Source organism: Lissotriton vulgaris, chromosome 2_1 (assembly GCF_964263255.1).
Source record: "Lissotriton vulgaris chromosome 2_1, aLisVul1.2, whole genome shotgun sequence".
Taxonomy (NCBI): Eukaryota; Metazoa; Chordata; class Amphibia; order Caudata; family Salamandridae; genus Lissotriton; species Lissotriton vulgaris.
Window position 1 is genome coordinate 1871130866 of NC_141687.1, and position 19215 is coordinate 1871150080.

General features: G+C 44.9%; 1 protein-coding gene across 6 annotated transcripts in view; it reads right to left on the reverse strand.

Moving 5' to 3' along the window:
• Positions 1-19215, reverse strand: part of MEF2A (myocyte enhancer factor 2A) — a 500550-nt gene that overhangs the window by 121229 nt on the left and 360106 nt on the right. For 3 of the 6 annotated variants that reach the window (XM_086958073.1, XM_086958072.1, XM_086958069.1), the window contains exon 4: positions 4937-5068. In XM_086958073.1, coding sequence (XP_086814199.1) covers positions 4937-5068 — 132 coding nt within the window. Of the gene's footprint in view, positions 1-4732; positions 4871-4936; positions 5069-19215 lie in introns of all 6 variants that reach the window. The other 3 variants (XM_086958071.1, XM_086958070.1, XM_086958074.1) reach the window with 2 other exon arrangements.

Sequence of the window (19215 nt, forward strand, 5' to 3'; positions counted from 1 at the left end):
TGCAAAGCTAGGCAAAGTCTACTTAACGCAGAATGCATCAATAGTGAGTTAGAGTGGGCAACCGTGTAGCTTTAGTAACTTGCGACTTAAAATTAAAATGGGAGAAGCCTTTCCTGCAGCTCTGTGAGATAAGCAATTTATTCTCTTGCCCTTTCACGCCACTAGAGCCATCTGGCTCAGTGAACCAATGCAATGAACGATCCTCCTTGGCTGGGAATCATGCCAGTCAGGCACGTCTAATGCACCTTGGAATGAACTAGTTCACTTGAGTTATGGATTATCGACAAGCCCTTCGAATAGAGATGGTGCTCATGCCAGCTTCCCCTGCGACAGCTCTCTCTACTGTTCAGCTTGCCCGCAAGTCTGTTACCCTCTGCTGCCGGTCTACCTCATGTGCTCTATTTGTGCATTATCTGCTCCTTTCTTGCTTTTTCACCTTTTCCGCTCATTTCTCTGTCCTGTTTTGCCTTTTTCTGCTGATTTAGCCGTTTCTGCCCTCCGTATTTTTTCTATCCTGCTCGGTTTTTTTCTGCCCCGTCTTGCCCTATTCTGTTGTGTTTTGCCTTTTCTGCCCTGTTTTGCCTCTGCTCGTTTTTCTGATCTCGGTTTTGCCTTTTCTGCCCTTTTTGGCCATTTCTGCCCTCTGTTTTACCTTTCTGCTCGTTTTTTTGCTCTCACGTTTGCCTTTTTCTGCTTGTTTCTTCCCTCTTCTCACCGTTTCCACAAGACCTGGCTTTTCAATGGAGACCTTGCACCCCAGCGCCCAGATACCCCAGGGGCGACTCTACAAATGCTGATTGATTGATGCCAGCTAACCTCATAAAAAGGCCTTGGTTTACGGAAAACTTGCAGGTCATCGAAGTACCCATTCACTACTGTACAGGCCATACCTGGTCACTGCAGAGAAATACGCCATAGAAGGTGGCAACATGACTGCTGTAATGTGCTTCTTATTTATTTATAGTATTTCTAGAACTCAATGTGACCAGACTGGTATCCTGGCGCTAGGTGCAGCAATTATCTATCAGTGGGGAGAAAACTAGAAACCGTGCCAAAATGTAGGCATTCAGTTATTAACACCTTGGCTGCTAGGTGTTTCCCCCCCCTGTGCTGGAAATTACTCTTCTACTGTAATCATGACGAGCTCAGCTCGTCATCAGCACAGCTCAACTGTGCATCATGACGAGCTGAGCTCGTCATCAGCATCGAAAGGGTTAAGGAACATCAAGAACAATTCATATGTGGGGAACAGTGAGGTCTTCAAGGCTTTTCTAAATCTCAACAAGTCTGCTGAGGATTTTAGGATGGACAGTATCCTTTTTCAAAGCAGTGCAGCTTTCACTGTTCAAGTGCTACACCCTTGTCTAATCTTCTGGAACTTATATTCCTGTTTAAGATTCGTATTTGGTGACCAAAGAGCCCTCCCCGAGGAATATCTTCTCAATCTAAGCTGCAGGGGTACTTGACCCTTCTGTAGGGCTTTGAACACAAGATACATCGATTTGAATACAATCCACTGCTCTACCAGTAACCAATGAAGTTCCCTAAGAGCACTGGAGGCTAAGGATCTCCTTGCTCTAATCACCGTCAGTTTGACTGCAACCACCTGGACACTGTATAACCTCTTGATCAGGTAATCGGGGGCTTCTAAAAGAAAATCGTTACAGTATTCCAGTCTACTGAGGATAGCACTTCGTGCAATTAAGGCTTGAGCAGGTAGATCCAGAAACAATTTTCTGCGGCCACAAAGCATAGCGAAGTAGACACCAACCACTCTATTGGCATGCTTCCCTAAAGACAGACAGTCATCAAAGATAACTCCAAGGTTTCATTCTGCCTCCGAGGAAGACATCTCAGTCAGTAATGGCCAAAGATTTGAAGGTAGTGGCATTGAGATCTTTATCGCCAATAACACAGAAATTCTACCTTGTCACCGTTTAGTTTAAGGGAGTTTGCACTCATCCACTGTACAATGTCCACTAAAAGTGACTGAAAAGTTTTTATATCATCCCACTGTTAAGAGGCAGTATCAGTTGTAGGTCATCGATATAATTAAGCAAATATTATGCGTTTCTATCAGAGATTAGGGGCTTCACATATATGTTAAACAGCACAGGGCTGAGCGCGGATCCTTTTGGCACCCTGTGTTTTATACACCTAAAGTCTTATTGAAACAGGGGTAGCACCACAACTTGGCAGCGATCTTGCAGGTAAAATTTTATACACTTCCATCCACAGAAGGTGGCAACATGACAGCTGTAGTGTTCGTCTCTCAACAGCATAAAGCTCAAGCTTACTTTAAATGCAGACACAATGCTGAATGTGTTGGTCGGGCTCCTATGCAATGACCATATTAATGGAGCGAACTGTCCATTCCTGTATGTTATTTATCTGATCTCTCTCTGACAACTCATGAGTGGGCTGAAGAGAAAAATATTTTTTACTGAAAAGTAAGTTCTTGAGGTGAATTGCCTTTGTAGATAAAAAAGGGAAGGAGACTGTGGTCTCTCACTCATCTTCCTATGATTCCTCTGAGCGGTGCCCATTGACTGGTTCATGTTACGATGACATGCGGCTCAGTTTCATCATCCACTGCAGAATTTATCTTGGTAGAAAAAAATCCATGGTGTGTGGAAGTAGGTCTAACTGCTACTCCAACTGCAGTCTATCTGGATAGAAAGGTCGCTGCAGATAGCAGAAACTGTGATAACGGTAGCAGGTGATAAAGAATACAAGGCACATGAGCCATGATAAGTAAAGATGTCCGCATACAAGGACAGTGAATAAGATGCTGGTTTAGGGGGGTCAATTAGGAGCTTACAGATTAGATAGACAGGTAGATCATCACAGAGATCGATGTCCACAAGATACATGAAAAAAGGAGGTATGCCTTCTGCAGATGCCTCATGGATGTCAAACACTGTTGGAGTCAAGGCACAAGACACAAACACTCAATCCAATTTTCTGAAATATTGATGAATCTCTTAGATACTGAAAGTAATGGACAGCATACGAGTCTAGAACAGATTAGTACTACAAAAATAAGCTTTCCTGAAAGTACAGAACTAAGACGAATCAGGTTACACGCCATGGCTATAGTTAAACGCATTGTACAAGACTGTTATATCTATTAATTTTTTCATCTTTTTAAAGAATGGTTTCATGTTCAGCAATGCTCCTAGAATTATTCACTTTTTGGAGCAACTATGTCAAATTTCTACACACTGGATCAATGTGCGGACCACCCTCATCAGAGTCTGCAGTGGGTGCCCGAAAAGGGGCCTCGAGAACAGCAGTATTGCTGGTCATTTATTAGAGAGAACAGAGGCAGAGTGTGTGATGGCTTCAACTGCATTATTCAGACCGTGGACAAAACACGGGAGCAGATTCAGGCACACAGACAGAAACAGACTGAGGAGGTGGGGCCCACTGCGTGGGACTGTGAAACATGGAACATTTTGGAAGGACTTGATGTAGGTGAGCAAACCGTGAGAGATCACCTGTGCTGCCATGGAGGACTGCAGCCTTCCATCCAATACTAGTCACTCTTCTGGGTGCCAAGACCACAGCATATGTGAATCTATTCAACCCACTCTAGGCACACATAAAAAGTATACAATTACTCAAAGTATGTATATGTTTTATACTTTGAGAGGGTGTGTGGGTGTGTGTGTGTTTCCTCACTAATATCACTTCCTGAATGTGTAAATGCACAGTAAATTCACTTCAATAAATTAGTGACGATCCAGGCGGAAGGAAATTGAAGTCTATAGAGATCTATTAGCCAAACTCCCCCTGCATCAATGGCAACACAGGATAGCAAAGCAAACAGACGCCTGCACATACACATAAGTAAGATAAATACTGGCAAATAAATAAACTAGGGGAATCAAAATATGAGAACTAAAAATCACTAAAATTAAAGACAATTTTATAAATATGTATATTGAAGCAGGCCATTTTGGACTTTGGTTCGCATCTTTGTCTACGTTTTACAATACAGAAAAACAGTCAAGCTCCCTTTTCTTCTGAGAACGTTGTGAGACATCCACAATGAGGCTCCCTGAAAGAGGAAATATGCCAGTCCATCCACTGATTTTAGCAACAATCGACTCCCAAAAAAATAGAAGAATGCTCTAGTGTTGCAGCTGGAGGCAGTTCTAAATAAATGGGAATTGCTTCTCAATTACGAAGTCAGTTTCTACCACCACCTTAGGAGGAAAACTTCACTATGAAAGAAGCTTTGAATTTAATAAAGATGAGAACTCGGGAAATGAGACTTCAGTGGTTATGGGTGAATGATACAGCAGTGCAGGTTTACTCTGATTGAGGTAAGCTAAGGGATGGGTTCGGATCAAGCTTTGTGACTCATTTCATGAACTCTGGAAGTTCACTCATTGCTTTTTCCTTTTATCTTTACCTATATACATTTAGGCAACAGAAGGCAAATCAGTAAGAGAGACTACAAGCTTAGAGTTCCTTAACCAGAACTTATTTTGGTCCACGAGAACATAAATTTCTATTATAATCACTCTAACAAAAACAAACAAAAATGTGAATAAAAAAATTACATCGAAATAAAAGTGATAACGAGGTGGAATTGCTACTTCTGAAAACGCATGTTACTGGCATGCCCTTGCTGTTGCATGGCAGAGCAGGGGGTGCATGGGATTGGGGTGGTTGCGCCTCTTCATGCACAAGATAAAAGCACAAGCCATTCTTTCGTACTCACTGCGATCTTATGATTCCGCATCATATTATCAAACTCCTCGTTAATTTTTTTATACTTTTCTTCCGTATGTGGAGTGAGCACATAGGAGCTGTCGGGGTCCGGGCTGTCACACCCACGGTGTTCCTTCTTGTTCAGAGCCTAAATGACGAAGTTAATAAAAAGGATCAACACATAACAGTAGAGAGAAAACAAAAAAGTACTTACAGGGCCTCGCTTGAACATAAAATCACTATCTTCATTTAGTTTGCTGAATCTGTCCTCCGAGAGTGGACTGTGCTCAAAGTAATCGTCAGCATCAGGGCTCTCACAACCATTGAGGCCTTTTTTCCTTAACGTCTGAAAATACAATTGGAAAATTCACACTCATAGAATACTCACTCACCAAAACTTAGAGTTCTTCGAACAAGAGGGCAACGTCTGAATGCAATACAACCTGAATCACTAAAGACAATTCATCTGCCTGGACTGGCAGCGTCATCGGGGGCCGCCCGTGCCAGCCGCCACTTGCAGATGTAAGACACCGGTGCAGAGGTCTGGCTCTAGGCAGTGGTGACCCTCGCTAGAGACCTTTCTGTTAACATGAAGCACAGATTCTCAACTACGTTACCCATATATGTGCCTCCACTAGAAAACAAGTATTGGCAACATCAATAGGATTGGCGTTGGCGGCCAGCCTTATGTCTATGTAAATGCATTTTTTTTTAAAACTTTACCTTTCGATCAACATAAGAATCAGCAGACATTCATAATTTAAATGAAACAGATGTATTGGTAATGAAATTAAAATGAGTGCATCAGTGATTATACTCTCATGGTGAGATAAGTCCATCCACCCTAAAATAGGAGATTAGGGAATAAAGTTTTATGTATCTGGAGTATAAGATATGTCTGCTGCATAAGGAGTAAGCAAGGCAAACAAGAGAAGCCAGGGAAAGGATTGTGCGGAAAGGAGGGGAGAAATAGTTAGGGCAGTAGGATAGCCTAGTCTAGACGTTGGACATTACCTAAGGTCCCAAGTTTGGTGGTGATAAGCGTAACTGATTGCTTTTCTCCAGAACACCGAACTTGTCAAGAGAGTACCAGACAGCAGAGGAGTTCTGGGGATTTATATCGGTCAGTTGGATTGTGACCCATGAGCTCTTCTTGTTAAAGAAGAAACCCAAACCCACCATGTGTGGAAAGAAAGATGAGTAAAGGATGTCCACTCAGACAAGATGACCTTTACAGCAATCACCAGTAGGAGATCAAGTAGTGCCGTGTCCACGGTTTCAAAGTTCATCTTATTCCTAGAGGCCCAAGGACCTAAGATCACTGTGGAGAAATCTAATAGGATCGGGGTATCGAAGATAGCTGATAGGCGAGTCTGAATTTGGCCCCAATACGGAGTAAGAAGAGGGCACTGGAAAACAAGTGTTTGTATGAGTCAGTCCACTTATTGCAATTCCAGTAAGAATCACTCTCCGGCAAGTTCAGTTTATGTAGTCTAGCTGGAGTCCAGTGAAATAGGTTCATAGCAACAAAAACAAACTTGCTATTTGGGGGAGCTGCTGGACAATGTCCAATATTAAAAAAAGCCCAAAAGGAAAACTATTTTTGGGTCTCAAAAATCACACATTACAAGTAGCCACTGACACTGAAGGGACCTACTATGTGTGAGGATATGCTCCTTGAGAAAAAACAGAATGTTGTCACCCACAGTGAAGTTAGCCAATGTCTGAAATGGGTTGCCCTACCGCCCCTTGTATGCAGTGGTGGGTGGAAGAAACATGGGAATGACAACAGACCAATGGATGAAGAGGACTGACTGAAAGATCCTATAAATTACAATATATGCATCGAATTTTAGTAATTTTAAAAGGTCTTGGCTAAATCCAGACCTATAAAGTGTACTAGTTTACATGTGGGCTTTGAGTGTGAATGTAGGTCAAAAGGTCAAAATTCAGCTTTATTCGAATTTTAAATACAATCATAAAAGCACATATAAAAACATTCATTTAAAATATTAAAATCAGCTAAAAAATTTCCATCACAGTTCATGATTCAAAACATGTATAGGGAGAATAAATCATATACCACGACAACAAAAAGGAAGAAGGCCAGAAAGATGTAAACCATGTTCAAGGAGTGCCCATGTCACAAAATTTTCCTCAAGGCAATGACAATCTTTAAATAAGAGGTAACCGCTTCCATCACAAAAATTGTTTCCAGTTTTTTTAATCTAGAGAAAGCGGCACTGCACCCTCTAATGCCCCAGTTCCTTAGAATTGAGATCAAAAACTTTTTCCTGGGGATAACAAAATTTACAAAAGAAGATACAGTGAATGTTCTGTGGGCGCGGGTTGATTATTATATAAGTTAGTAAAGAACTCAACCCAGGACATTTCTTTGTCCTTTAAAAACGGGGCATTCACTGCTCTCCAAAACGCTATGTTATCGTTTACTAGGCATGCGTCGTGGAGATTTTGCCACAGTGCTATTTTAAACTCTTTTTTCCTTCTATCCATGGCTACCCGGTAAGCTCTCCTGTTTCGTCCTACTAGTTCCATAGATCTAGGGACTTCCTGTAAGGCAGATTTCAGATTTCGATGTGCCCTAGTGCAGTTTTTATCAAACCAGCCCTTGCGTTTCTTAATCTGGGTTTTATATTGTCTAGACAGCTGTTTTTTATCTCATTTGTAATCTGACCAAAGGCGTCTAGAACCGGGCAATTTCCTGCTGTTATGGAAAGCAGGAATACATTTTCGTAACTAGTTTTTGAACGAACAGTTTGGGATCTACCTTAGCCCATCTAATGGTGTAACCATTTGTGCTTGCTAAACTAATAGGAGTGGGATAAGGGGCTTTAGTAATTGCTACCCGACCCTCTGTTTTCAAACAAAAGGAGATAGGATAGTGGTCACTCATGGCGACATTGAGTGTCTCCCAAGATGTAACAAGTGATTGATATCTGGAAGATAGGAGAGTAAAGTCTATCAGCGTGTTGGCCCCTCTACCAAGAAAGGTCGGCTTAAAACTCTCCTCTGGTGAGCAGCTTTCATTAATAAAGCACATATCAAACTCATATTAGTGCATTGAGCAAATCCCCTAACTTAGAGTGGGCAAAGTGTGTCAAAGAATCCACCCTTTAACCCATCAAAGGGCCCATGCCTGTGGAGTATGAAGTACAGAGGGAGCAGTTAAAATCTCCAATCCATAATATTAGTAAGTCCCCATCTTTTGAATTTTCTAGCCCTCCAAGTAAATTTCTAAGACTTGTAATGATTTCCTCCCAAATAGAAGGGTGAGCATGGTTATAAAAATTAATAATTGCCCCTCTATACTGACCAGGCCAACTAACTGCCAAAATCTGGTAACAGTCTGCTGTTATAAAGTTGTGGACTATTATGTCTGAGGTGGTTGCAATGTAGGTACATAAGCCCCCTTTGTTTCTTCTGTGTTGGGTAGCAATAGCCGAGTGTTAAAAGTTTTGTAGCCCAATAAATTAAACTCTTTCACCGTCCAGGTTTCTTGAAAACACAAGATTTTGTAATGTTTTACCAGATCTAGCCAATCAGGAAAGTCCATTTTGTCCTTTAACCCTGCTAAGTTTCAGGACAGATACTGATGACCTACGTGGGTTTTGTTATTACTAATAGGGATCCCCCCCGTGTCCAACAAGACATCGGATACACCCGCTTCCTCCATTACAGGTAAACTGATACCAGATAAAGATAAGACATGATCCTCCCCCAAGTCCTTTATCCCACTTGGCGTCAGTCTTCTCCCTACATTCCCTCAAGTGGGGCAAACCTATTAAGGGTGGTAACATTGATGGCAGAACCATGCATACTCCGGCTGGACTGATAGGGCGCTCTAGAATTTGTCCCTATTAGGGCATGTGGGTGAAAGTAACTTAAGTCCCTGGTGGATATGCCGCTCCCGTAACCATCAGGGAACCAGTCTCTGATGTAATCTGGTGCCCTATGGTCTCTGAAATTAAGGATGATGGTGTCCCCTTGTATGTCCTTTGGCTTCCTTCCTACCCACCCTAATCTTCTGACAAGCAATATCTCACCATCAATTTCGGGTCGAAGAGGCCTGTTTTTGCTTAGTCAGTGTATTACCATGTTTTTAAGGTCCTGATGACCTTCAGGATTTACCGCTGGCAGCTCTGGTACGCCGGTAAGTACAATAACATAAGGTTCTGCCTCCGGCGGAAGGTCGATATGCTGGTCTTGTCCTGGTGGATTCCGCCCCGTGTGAGGTGTGTTTGGAGTTTTAGCCTGTTTACCACCTTGGTTACTTTTTAGCCCTCTATCACCAGTTACCACATTTTTCGTTGGAGCCGGAGCTGTGTCTCAGGCGGGATAGAGGAGGTGTCTTTTCTATCAGTAGGCAAGGGGGTCAGAACTTGGCATAGAATGAGGTTTAACCGTCTCTAGCGTTGGATCAACAGGTCGATGCTTGTTACTGTTAGCTACTGTTTTAAGGAGTTCTGAGTTAGCTAAATTTACCTCTTGAAGAGACCCCAGTTGCTCTGCGAGCCTCTTAACCCTCTCGACACGCGGTATGACCAGGGATTTAATCAATTTCTCTAGGTCGCTCATTAGATCTTGTATACAGAATGTTTTTGTACATGAGTTACACTGCTCACATTTACTTTCTCCTGGGGCTTTAATGTTTGTGGGGTTCATTGCTAATTTAACTGACTTGGTGCGTCTACCCTTACGTCTATTTCCCCCACCTTTACCTTTAGATGGTAAGCCTGCACCAGAGGTGTTAGTTAATGTCTGTGTTTCCCCTTTATTAGGAGGATCAGTAGTTGCTAGACTTATCTATTCGTCTGAGGAAATCTCAGTTTGCGAACAGGAGCTGATATCCACCTAGTTAGCTAGCTTATTTCGTGTTGGTGTGTTGAAGCTGTAGGGGTATACCAATATCGGAGGAATACTCCGAGGCCGAGACATGATGGGGAGGAGTGTTTACTGTCTGTATGTGACCCAGGGAGGAGCGTTTCTTCAGCAGTTTAGAGGATAAACGCCGCTCAGTAAGAGCGATTTCGCGCTCGAATACCGACGCCGCTCTTGTGATAAATTGGTCTAGTGTTCCTTGTACAGACCCACCCACAAGTGATTTTCTGCCCAAAGTTGTCAAAGTGGCCATGATGGATGTCGGGAAATAAATAACACGTTCAAGTATACCCTACAACTTAATTGACTAATTGAGGTGGAAAAAATAAAATAAGGAAGATAAAGAGTCTTACTAATATGTCCAGTGAGTCCAGGGGTTTTTGGAAGAACAACCAATGGGGGGTGGCCCAGCCCAGCCCAGCCTTGGCCAGCCCCGGACAGCCACAGACGGCCCGCCCTTTGCCCGGGCTTAGCCCGGCGTGTCCCGCAACGCGAAGTTCACCTTCAAATTCAAAGCGCCTCTGTGCGCGCAATGGGTGGGGGCGTCTTCCTGCCGCAGAGACTGGTGGTGGTTGTAGTTTCCCCCCTACTGCGGCTGCAAGTGCCAGTTGACAGAAGGCACGTAGCAGCGGGAGGAGACCGGCAGAAAGAAACAGGCAGGACTGTCCCAGCTGAACGGCAGAATCAGGTACGGCATGCGGAAATGCAGGGAAAGTGCTCCCAATATTCAATAAAGCAACCCGCTCCTCCGATGTTCACCTTCATATTTAAAGCGCCTCCGGGCGCGCAATGGGTGGGTCGCGGCTTCCTGCTGCAGAGACTGGTGGTGGTTGTAGTCTCCCCCCCACTGCCCCCACTGCGGCTGCAAGTGCCAGGTGACAGAAGGCACGCAGCGGCGGGAGGAGACCGGCAGAAAGAAACAGGCAGGAATGTCCCAGCTGAAGGGCAGAATCAGGTACGGCATGCGGAAATGCAGGGAAAGTGCTCCCAATATTCAATAAAAGAGTGTGAATGTAATAAATCAAAGAAAAGCATAGAGACCACGTCTGGCTTTGGAAGAAAATGCAACCATTACAGAGCTTGAACACCAGAGTGAGGATCTCATTGTCTGAAATATGTTCTACAGTCATACATTGCGGCATGTCCATCAAGAGCACACTGTGGGAAGGTTTGCAAGGACACAGTGGAATATCCAAAAACGTACACAAAAATACTTTATTTGGCAGCAGAGAAGGAATCTGACTATAGTTAGACCTTTCGTGGCCTGTGACAACATTGTACACTTTACTTAGGCTCCAGTTCTTTGATCATGCACCGGAAACGCCGTCACTAGAAGTGATTCTGGGCACACCTATTAACTTTTCACTTAACTTATAAAAGGCTCAACTCAAACGTGTTCTTGCATGTTATGTATGGAAAAAGTTAACGTTTGTGTGCCATACACAAGAAAGAATGACAAAGCCAGAAAACGAAGTACAGCGGGAGGACATCTATTCTCCTTTGCTGACTAAGAAAAGCTTGCACAACTTCACGGCCCTAATATTGTCACGGGTGAGCAGATTCCAATTCCGAGAGAGCGAGTGTCTTCACTCTCCCCTCCAGGAGATGTCTCCTCTTCTATTCTGCTTGCTACCGAACTTGAGAGTGCTTCACCCCCTCCCTCCATCGGACCTCTAAGGATTACATTTCTTAGCAGCCCCGGAGGCAGGACAAGCTCGATTTCACTTTTTTGTGCCCCTGGTACTGGATAGAGGCTCCCTGCGATTCCCGCATCGCGAGACATAGGTGGAGCCCAGGCCAAGAGTGGACTCGTCCGTACCCTTCAGAGCCCGGAGGAAGCTGGGCTGGGCCACCCTCTCTCGCCTGACCCCAGGTTAAGGTACTGTCCCCACATGGCCTGCCGTTCCTGCGCTGCCTGCCGTCCCGGCGCTGCCTGTCCTCCCTGTGCTGCCTGCACTCACTGCGCTGCCTGCACTGCTTCTCCCTGCTGTCTCTGCGCTGCTGCTCCCTGCACCTCCTGCTGTCCCTTTGCTACCTGTTGTCCTGGCGCTGCCGCTTCCCCTGCCTAGTCTCTGCACCACCTGCTGTCCCGGTCCCTCAAGCTGCCAATTCCAGGTCTTTGTCTGGAGCACAGGGCCACCCACTAGGACAACAAATGGAGGCCCCCGCACAGCAGACCCATGCAGCGGATGCGCAGCCGGCGTACCGCCGGGTTGGACAACGCCTAGCACCAGGACTCCCGGCTTTCCTGCCACCAGACTGTACACCGCCAAGGAACTCCTGAACGCCAAAACAATTGCTCTTTCTCCGCCCCACGATACACCAAAGGACCCTTCACCAGCCTGTCACTTCTCCTGCGACATAGCCTATGAAATATCCCAATGGAGCAACCGCTCCATTGTATCGTGCTCAATGCCCGCTCACTCTGCAAACATGCCACGGAAATCTGGGACACCATCACCACCCTCTCCACAGACATTGACTTAATCACGAAAACGTGGCTCAACCCCTCATCGAACCCCAAAATCACCACTTTCATTCCCGAAGCCTGCAAGAAGATACGCCAAGATCGCGCCAACAACCAAGGCGGAGGTATCGCCATAGTCTTCAAGAAAACAATCAGATACACCTCCACCGATGACGACCCTACAACTCTCATGGAACATCTCAACTTCCTACTACAAACCGATGCGAAAACCACAATAAGAGACATCCTCACCTACAGATCCCCGGGACCCAGAGCAACAATCTGCGAGGCCATCCCCAACCTCATCTCCCACCCCCCCAGCAAACAACTCTCACCACTACATCCTACTCTGTGACTTCAACTCTCACACTTACAAACCCAACCAAGCCAATTCTATCGCCCTCTTGGAGAATCTCAACATCAGCCTCACCCAACTTGTCACAGACCCACGAACAAAGCTGGACCCACACTCAACCTCATTTTCACCTCCAGTGACAGAATCAAATTCAGCCACACCACAGGACTCACTGGACTGACCACACTATGGTAAACTTCACCATCACTGATGCCCAGCACACCATCACCAGGCATCAAATCTCCTTCCACCGCAGCTGGAGCAAGATCACCAAAACTCAGTGGTCACAGGCCCTCACCACTTCCCAACCGGAGGCTTCAATAGACCTCTATCAGGCCGTCCAGAACTTCGATGCCTGGATCGCCATTGAAACCTACAAAATCCAACAAGACCTCCAAATATGCCAGCTGGCACACCCCAGAACTCAGGACCACCAAGTGCAACTGTTAACAACTCGAGAAACGATGGGCACAACCAAGAACTCCGCTGACAGAGCAGCTCACAAAACAGCCCTTAGCAGCTATCACTGGTACATCAAAGAAGCCAAGAAAGCAGCCATCACCACCCGCATCCACTCTGCAACCTACCACACAAAGGAACTCTTCAAACTAGTCAAAGAAATCTCCAACCCGACAGACTTGGAGAACACCGTCCGCCCCTCGCAGGAAGAACTCTACGACTACCTCTCAGACTACTTCTACAGTAAGAACCCAATATCTAGAACAATTTCAAACTACAACCCTCAACACCAACGACCTCAACCAACTAGCAAATGTCGGCCAAACTATCACCACTTGGTCTCCATTAACTGCCTGGACCACCTTAACTATCATGTCTTCCATCCACTCCAGTGCTCCCTCCGACCCCTGCCCCCACCACCTCTACAATCTCACAATGAACTCAATCAGCACGCAATTCACCAACATTCTCAACACCTCCATCTCCACAGCAACATTCCCGGACAGATGGCTAGACGCAGACATCAGACCCCCCTCCTAAAGAAAGCCTCTGCCGACCACAGCAATTAGAAAAATGATCGTTCAATCTCCTTGCTACCACCCCTGGCAAAAGTGCTTGAGAAAGCCATCAACCAGCAGCTCACTTACTTGCCGGAACAAAACCACCGACCGGACACCTTATATTCAGGATTTCGGGCAAACCACAGCACAGAGACCATGCGGATTGCTGCCTCAGATGACTTCCGAACACTCCTTGACCATGGAGAAACTGTGGCCCTTATCCTCATTGATCTCTCTGCGGCGTTCAACACGGTCTCCCACAACATCTTCATCAACAGATTCCACAACATATGCATACAGCAAGACGCCCTCCTTCCTTAGAGGACGCACAGAGCATCTGACTGCCTGACTTCACCTCCACACCTAATGCAGCATATCAAAGGGATCATCCATCAGCCCCACCCGGTTCAACATTTACATGACTCCATCCCCCTTCCCCGCACACGTCGTCAGATCCCACGGACTCAACACAATCTCCTATGCAGATACTCAAATGATCCTCTTGCTCACCGAAGACCCCTCAAACGCCCAAAATAACTTCTGCAACGCCATGACCAATGTAGCCAAATGGATGATACAACTGCATGCAACTTAACTCTGACAAAACTGAAGTACTGTTCTTCGGAAAGACCACCTCCGCATGGGACCACAGCTGGTGGCCGGCAGAACTCATACCTACAACCACACTGACCAACCATGCACCAACCTCAGCATCATCCTTAGCAGCCAACTGACCATAAAACGACAAGTCAACACAATCGCCTCCTCCAGCTTCCACACACTTTGCATGCCTGCAGAATCAGAACCAACCAACCCCAGAAAGACCATAACTCAGGCCCTCGTCACTAGCTGCCTCAACTATGTCAACTACACCGGCATCTCAACCCACCTCTTCAGAAGACTCCAGAACTCACAGAAAACTGCAGCGAGACTCATCATGGACCTCCCCAAACGAACTGACATCGCCCTTCACCTGAGACTTCTACTGGCTCCCCATCCACAAGAGATGCCAGTTCAAGATCCTCTCACATGCCTACAAAGCCCTCCCTGACCTAGGACTTGCCTAAATCAACCATCAACTGAACTTTCACCAGCTCTCGATACCTGTGCTCTTTCATTCGCCCTCGTACAGACACCTAGCATCCATCACAGTGGGGCCACTCATTTCCTATATCGCAGCTATGAAATGGAACGACCTCCCCTCTCCACTTTCGTACAGACCCCTCGCTAGCAGACTTCAGAGTCCGGACTGATGACCTGGCTCTTCGACTTCTGGTGTTTTACGTGCCTCGTATCTGGATGCCCAGACGATTTTGAGTGGGACGAAGAGGACATGGGACTTTTGGAGCAGTGCCGGGCCCTTCCTCTTAACCAGGACTGTAATCTCTGAAGAAGACAGGTATGGTATTAACTGCCAGAGGTCACTGAAGCAAGCAGCTTCAGGGACCTCTCCCTCAAAGCCTCCGGGGCCATGGCCTGGCAGTCGGAGCACGACTAAGTCTTGGTTGCGCTCTAGACATGCAGACCAAATGGGGGTCAGTCACTGCCATGGCGAGATGACCAGCACCGCATGACTTGAATCCCAAGGTTTTCCGAAGAACATTCTACATACCAAAAAAAGGGGTCGACAAAAGGTAGAAAATTTCTTTCAAAAAGTGACAGAGGGTAGCTCTCTTCACAAATAGGCGGTTAGCTGGCACACAAAAAAGACAACTGACGGCAGCATGCCAAGGTGGTGTCTATATAAGCGACACAGAAGTCACTCCTGGGGCTGCCATCACACAGAGCCGATGGACGCCACATACTGGAGAGCAGGGGTACTACTCGAAGGAAAATCAAAGGTAAGGAATCTGTGGCTAGATGTATCCATCAGATGATTGCTTACTTTAGCACACTGTAGTGGAAATTTGCGAACTGGGTAACTCTTCCCAATTTAGGCTCATCTTTTCACCCAGTGTATATTCCACCAGCATTAACCAAACAATTAGATATTCAATAACTACAAACTGTAATGGTATTGCTTTACTATGACGCCATGCTTCATAAAAATACAGCGCTACCATTGTCAAACATGAGCCGCTCTCCTACTTGCAATTAAAAATATTGATTAATAGGACTTTATTGCAATTACAATTTCTTTCAAAAATCATTTTTAAAAATGTCGACTTACATTACGAATGGAACTGTAAAATTAGTACGTCCATTTCTAAATGAGATCTTCCGAATAATTTGTTTTCTATTCAGAAATGTGTTAGGTTGTACTTTAAAATTTTTCACCAGATGGTGTGCCTGTGTTCTGGGTTATTTCCTGTTTACAGAATGAATTTCCGCAGTTTGAGCACTTGTCTCAGTACACCCCCAAGCCACAGAAGATCAACTGGCAACCTATCTCATTTCTTTAAAGTGTGTAAACCAAGAAAATATGAATACATAATGAGCGCAATGACTTTCCGCACACTGCACTACACCAAGGCACCCCTTAGCTCGCCAATTAAAACTCTCACTGGTGAACAAAGAAGTGCTCGTCGATGGATGTAAGCGATGTGTTCAAGGCAACAGTGTTTGATCGAGTGGGGAAGTGTTCCAGTTTTCCATGTTGCGGTCAAGTCAAAGGCATGGGTGCTCTTTACAAGGTAGCAGTCACAAGCGAGTGAAAACCGCGCAACAAGCGGCATATAAAACGGAGTATTAAATACAGCCCAAAGCAAATGCCTCCCTGTCAGGGTTATCGTAAGAATTGTGGGGGTCCCTTGTTACGAACAACTGTACTTTTCATTACCAATTTGTTCCGATTTCAAAGCTGCATGATACCAAACAATACTGAATTGCATTATGCAATGAGAAAAACATTAACCGACATAAAAGTGCAAAAGCATTATAAGCAGTGACCTAAAATAGAAGAAAAAAACAAGCATTTGCAATACAATAGGTCTCGCATTAGGAAAGTTTGAGCTATTGGTATTGTAAATGACACATTTCTTATGTTTTGTTTTTGAAAATAGCGAAATTAATAGCTTTGTCATTTACAATGCCAATAGTTATAACTTTCGCAAATGTGACACCTATAGCATTTGTAATGCAATATGTGTAGTATTTACGTGACTTACATGTATTGATTTACAAATAACAATGGCTTTAATTTTTCCAAATAATTAATACTTAAATAAAAGTTATTGTAATTTATAATGGTAATAGCTTAAACTTTTGTAAATAACTTTTGTGAAGATTATGTGCAGTGTATTTTATTGTGACGAAAATCCAATAACAGAAGTTAAATATTAACATATTTTTGTTACATTTGTAATAAAGCTTGAAACATTGAGAGAACATATTTGAACCAGTTGTTGTTGAAGGGTTCCACAGATTGATGTTGTGGGGGCGAACGAGTGATGCTGTGGCGTTCAGTGATGCTGTGGCGTTCAGTGATGCTGTGGGGGCGAACGAGTGATGCTGTGGGGGCGAACGAGTGATGCTGTGGGGGCAAACAGGGCTGTTGTGGGGGCAAACAGGGATGTTGTGGTGCCCCCGAGTGATGTTGTGGTGCCCCCGAGTGATGTTGTGGCGCCCCCGAGTGATGTTGTGGCGCCCCCGAGTGATGTTGTGGCGCCCCCGAGTGATGTTGTGGCGCCCCCCGAGTGATGTTGTGGCGCCCCCCGAGTGATGTTGTGGCGCCCCCCGAGTGATGTTGTGGCGCCCCCCCGAGTGATGTTGTGGCGCCCCCGAGTGATGTTGCGGTGCCCCCGAGTGATGTTGTGGCGCCCCCGAGTGATGTTGTGGTGCCCCCGAGTGATGTTGTGGTGCCCCTGAGTGATGTTGTGGTGCCCCTGAGTGATGTTGTGGTGATGCGGAGTGATGCTGTATGCTACGCTATGTTTTGCTATCCTATGTTTTGTTTTGTTATGCTATGCTTTGCTATCCTATGCTTTGATTTGTTATGCTATGCTGTGTTTTGTTATGTTATGCTGTGTTTTGTTATGCTATGCTATGTTTTGCTATGCTATGCTTTGCTATGCTATGCTTTGTTATGCTACGTTTTGTTGTGTTTTATTATGCTATGCTATGTTTTGTTATGCTATGCTATTTTTTGTTGTGTTTGGTATGCTATGCTATGCTATTAAAGGGTTTGTTTTGCTATGCTGTTTTGTTGTGTATTGTTAAGCTGTGCTATGTTTTGTTATGCTATGTGTAGTTGTGTTTTGTTATGCTTTGCTTTGATATGTTATGCTATGCTTGGTTATGCTATCCTATGCTTTGTTATGCTATGCTATGTTTAGTTTTGTTATCCTATGCTTTGTTATGCTATGCTATGCTTTGTTGTATTTTGTTATGCTATTTTATGCTATGCTATGCTGTGTTTTGCTATGCTATGCTTTGTTATGCTATGCTATGTTTTGTTGTGTTTTATTATGCTATGCTAAGCTTTGTTTTGTTATGCTATTCTATGTTTTGTTATGCTTTGCTATGCTATGTTTTGTTGTGTTTTGCTATGTTTTGCTATGCTATGTTTTGTTGTGCTATGTCTTGTTATGCTATGCTTTGTTTTGTTCTGCTATGTTTTTTTGTGTTTTGTTATGATATGCTAACTTTTGTTATACTATGCTATGTTTTGTTTTGCTATGCTTTATGTTATGCTATGCTTTGCTAGGTTTTGTTATGCTATGCTAGGTTTTGTTACGTCATGTTTTGTTGTGTTTTGCTATGCTATGCTTTGTTTTGTTATGCTATGCTATGCTGTTTTGTTATGCTATGCAGGTTGTGTTTTGTTATGCTATTCTATGTTTTGTTATAGTAAGCTAGGTTTTGCTTTGCTATGCTTTCTTATGTTATGCTTTGTTATGTTATGCTATGTTTTGTTATGGTATGCTGTTTTGTTTTGTTATGCTGTTTTATTATGCTATGTTATGTTATGTTTTGCTATGCTTTGTTATGCTATGCTATGCTTTGTTTTGTTATGCTATGCTTTGTTGTGTTTTGCTATGCTATGCTATCCTTTGTTGTGTTTTGCTATGCTATGTTTTGTTTTGTTATGCTATGCTATTTTTTGTTTTGCTATCCTATGCTTTGTTTTGTTATGCTATGTTTTGCTATCCTATGCTTTGTTTTGTTATGCTATGTTTTGCTATCCTATGCTTTTTTTTATTATGCTATGTTTTGTTATGCTATGCTGGTGAGGGTGAGTGAGGGTTAGTGAGGGTGAGTGAGGGTGAGTGAGGGTGAGTGAGGGTGAGTGAGGGTGAGTGAGGGTTAGTGAGGGTGAGGGGTGTGAGCTGGTGAGGGGGTGTGAGCTGGTGAGGGGGTGTGAGCTGGTGAGGGGGTGTGAGCTGGTGAGGGGGTGTGAGCTGGTGAGGGGGTGTGAGCTGGTGAGGGGGTGTGAGCTGGTGAGGGGGTGTGAGCTGGTGAGGGGGTGTGAGCTGGTGAGGGGGTGTGAGCTGGTGAGGGGTGTGAGCTGGTGAGGGGGTGTGAGCTGGTGAGGGGGTGTGAGGGGAGTGAGGGGGTGTGAGGGGTTGTGAGAGAGTGAGTGAGGGGGAGTGAGGGGGGAGTAAGGGTGAGGGTATGTGAGGGTGGGTGAGGGGGTTGTGAGGGTGAGGGGGTTGTGAGGGTGAGGGTGTGTGAGGGTGAGGGTGTGTGAGGGTGAGGGTGTGTGAGGGTGAGGGTGTGTGAGGGTGAGGGTGAGCGTGTGTGAGGGTGAGCGTGTGTGAGGGTGAGCGTGTGTGAGGGTGAGGGTGAGCGTGTGTGAGGGTGAGCGTGTGTGA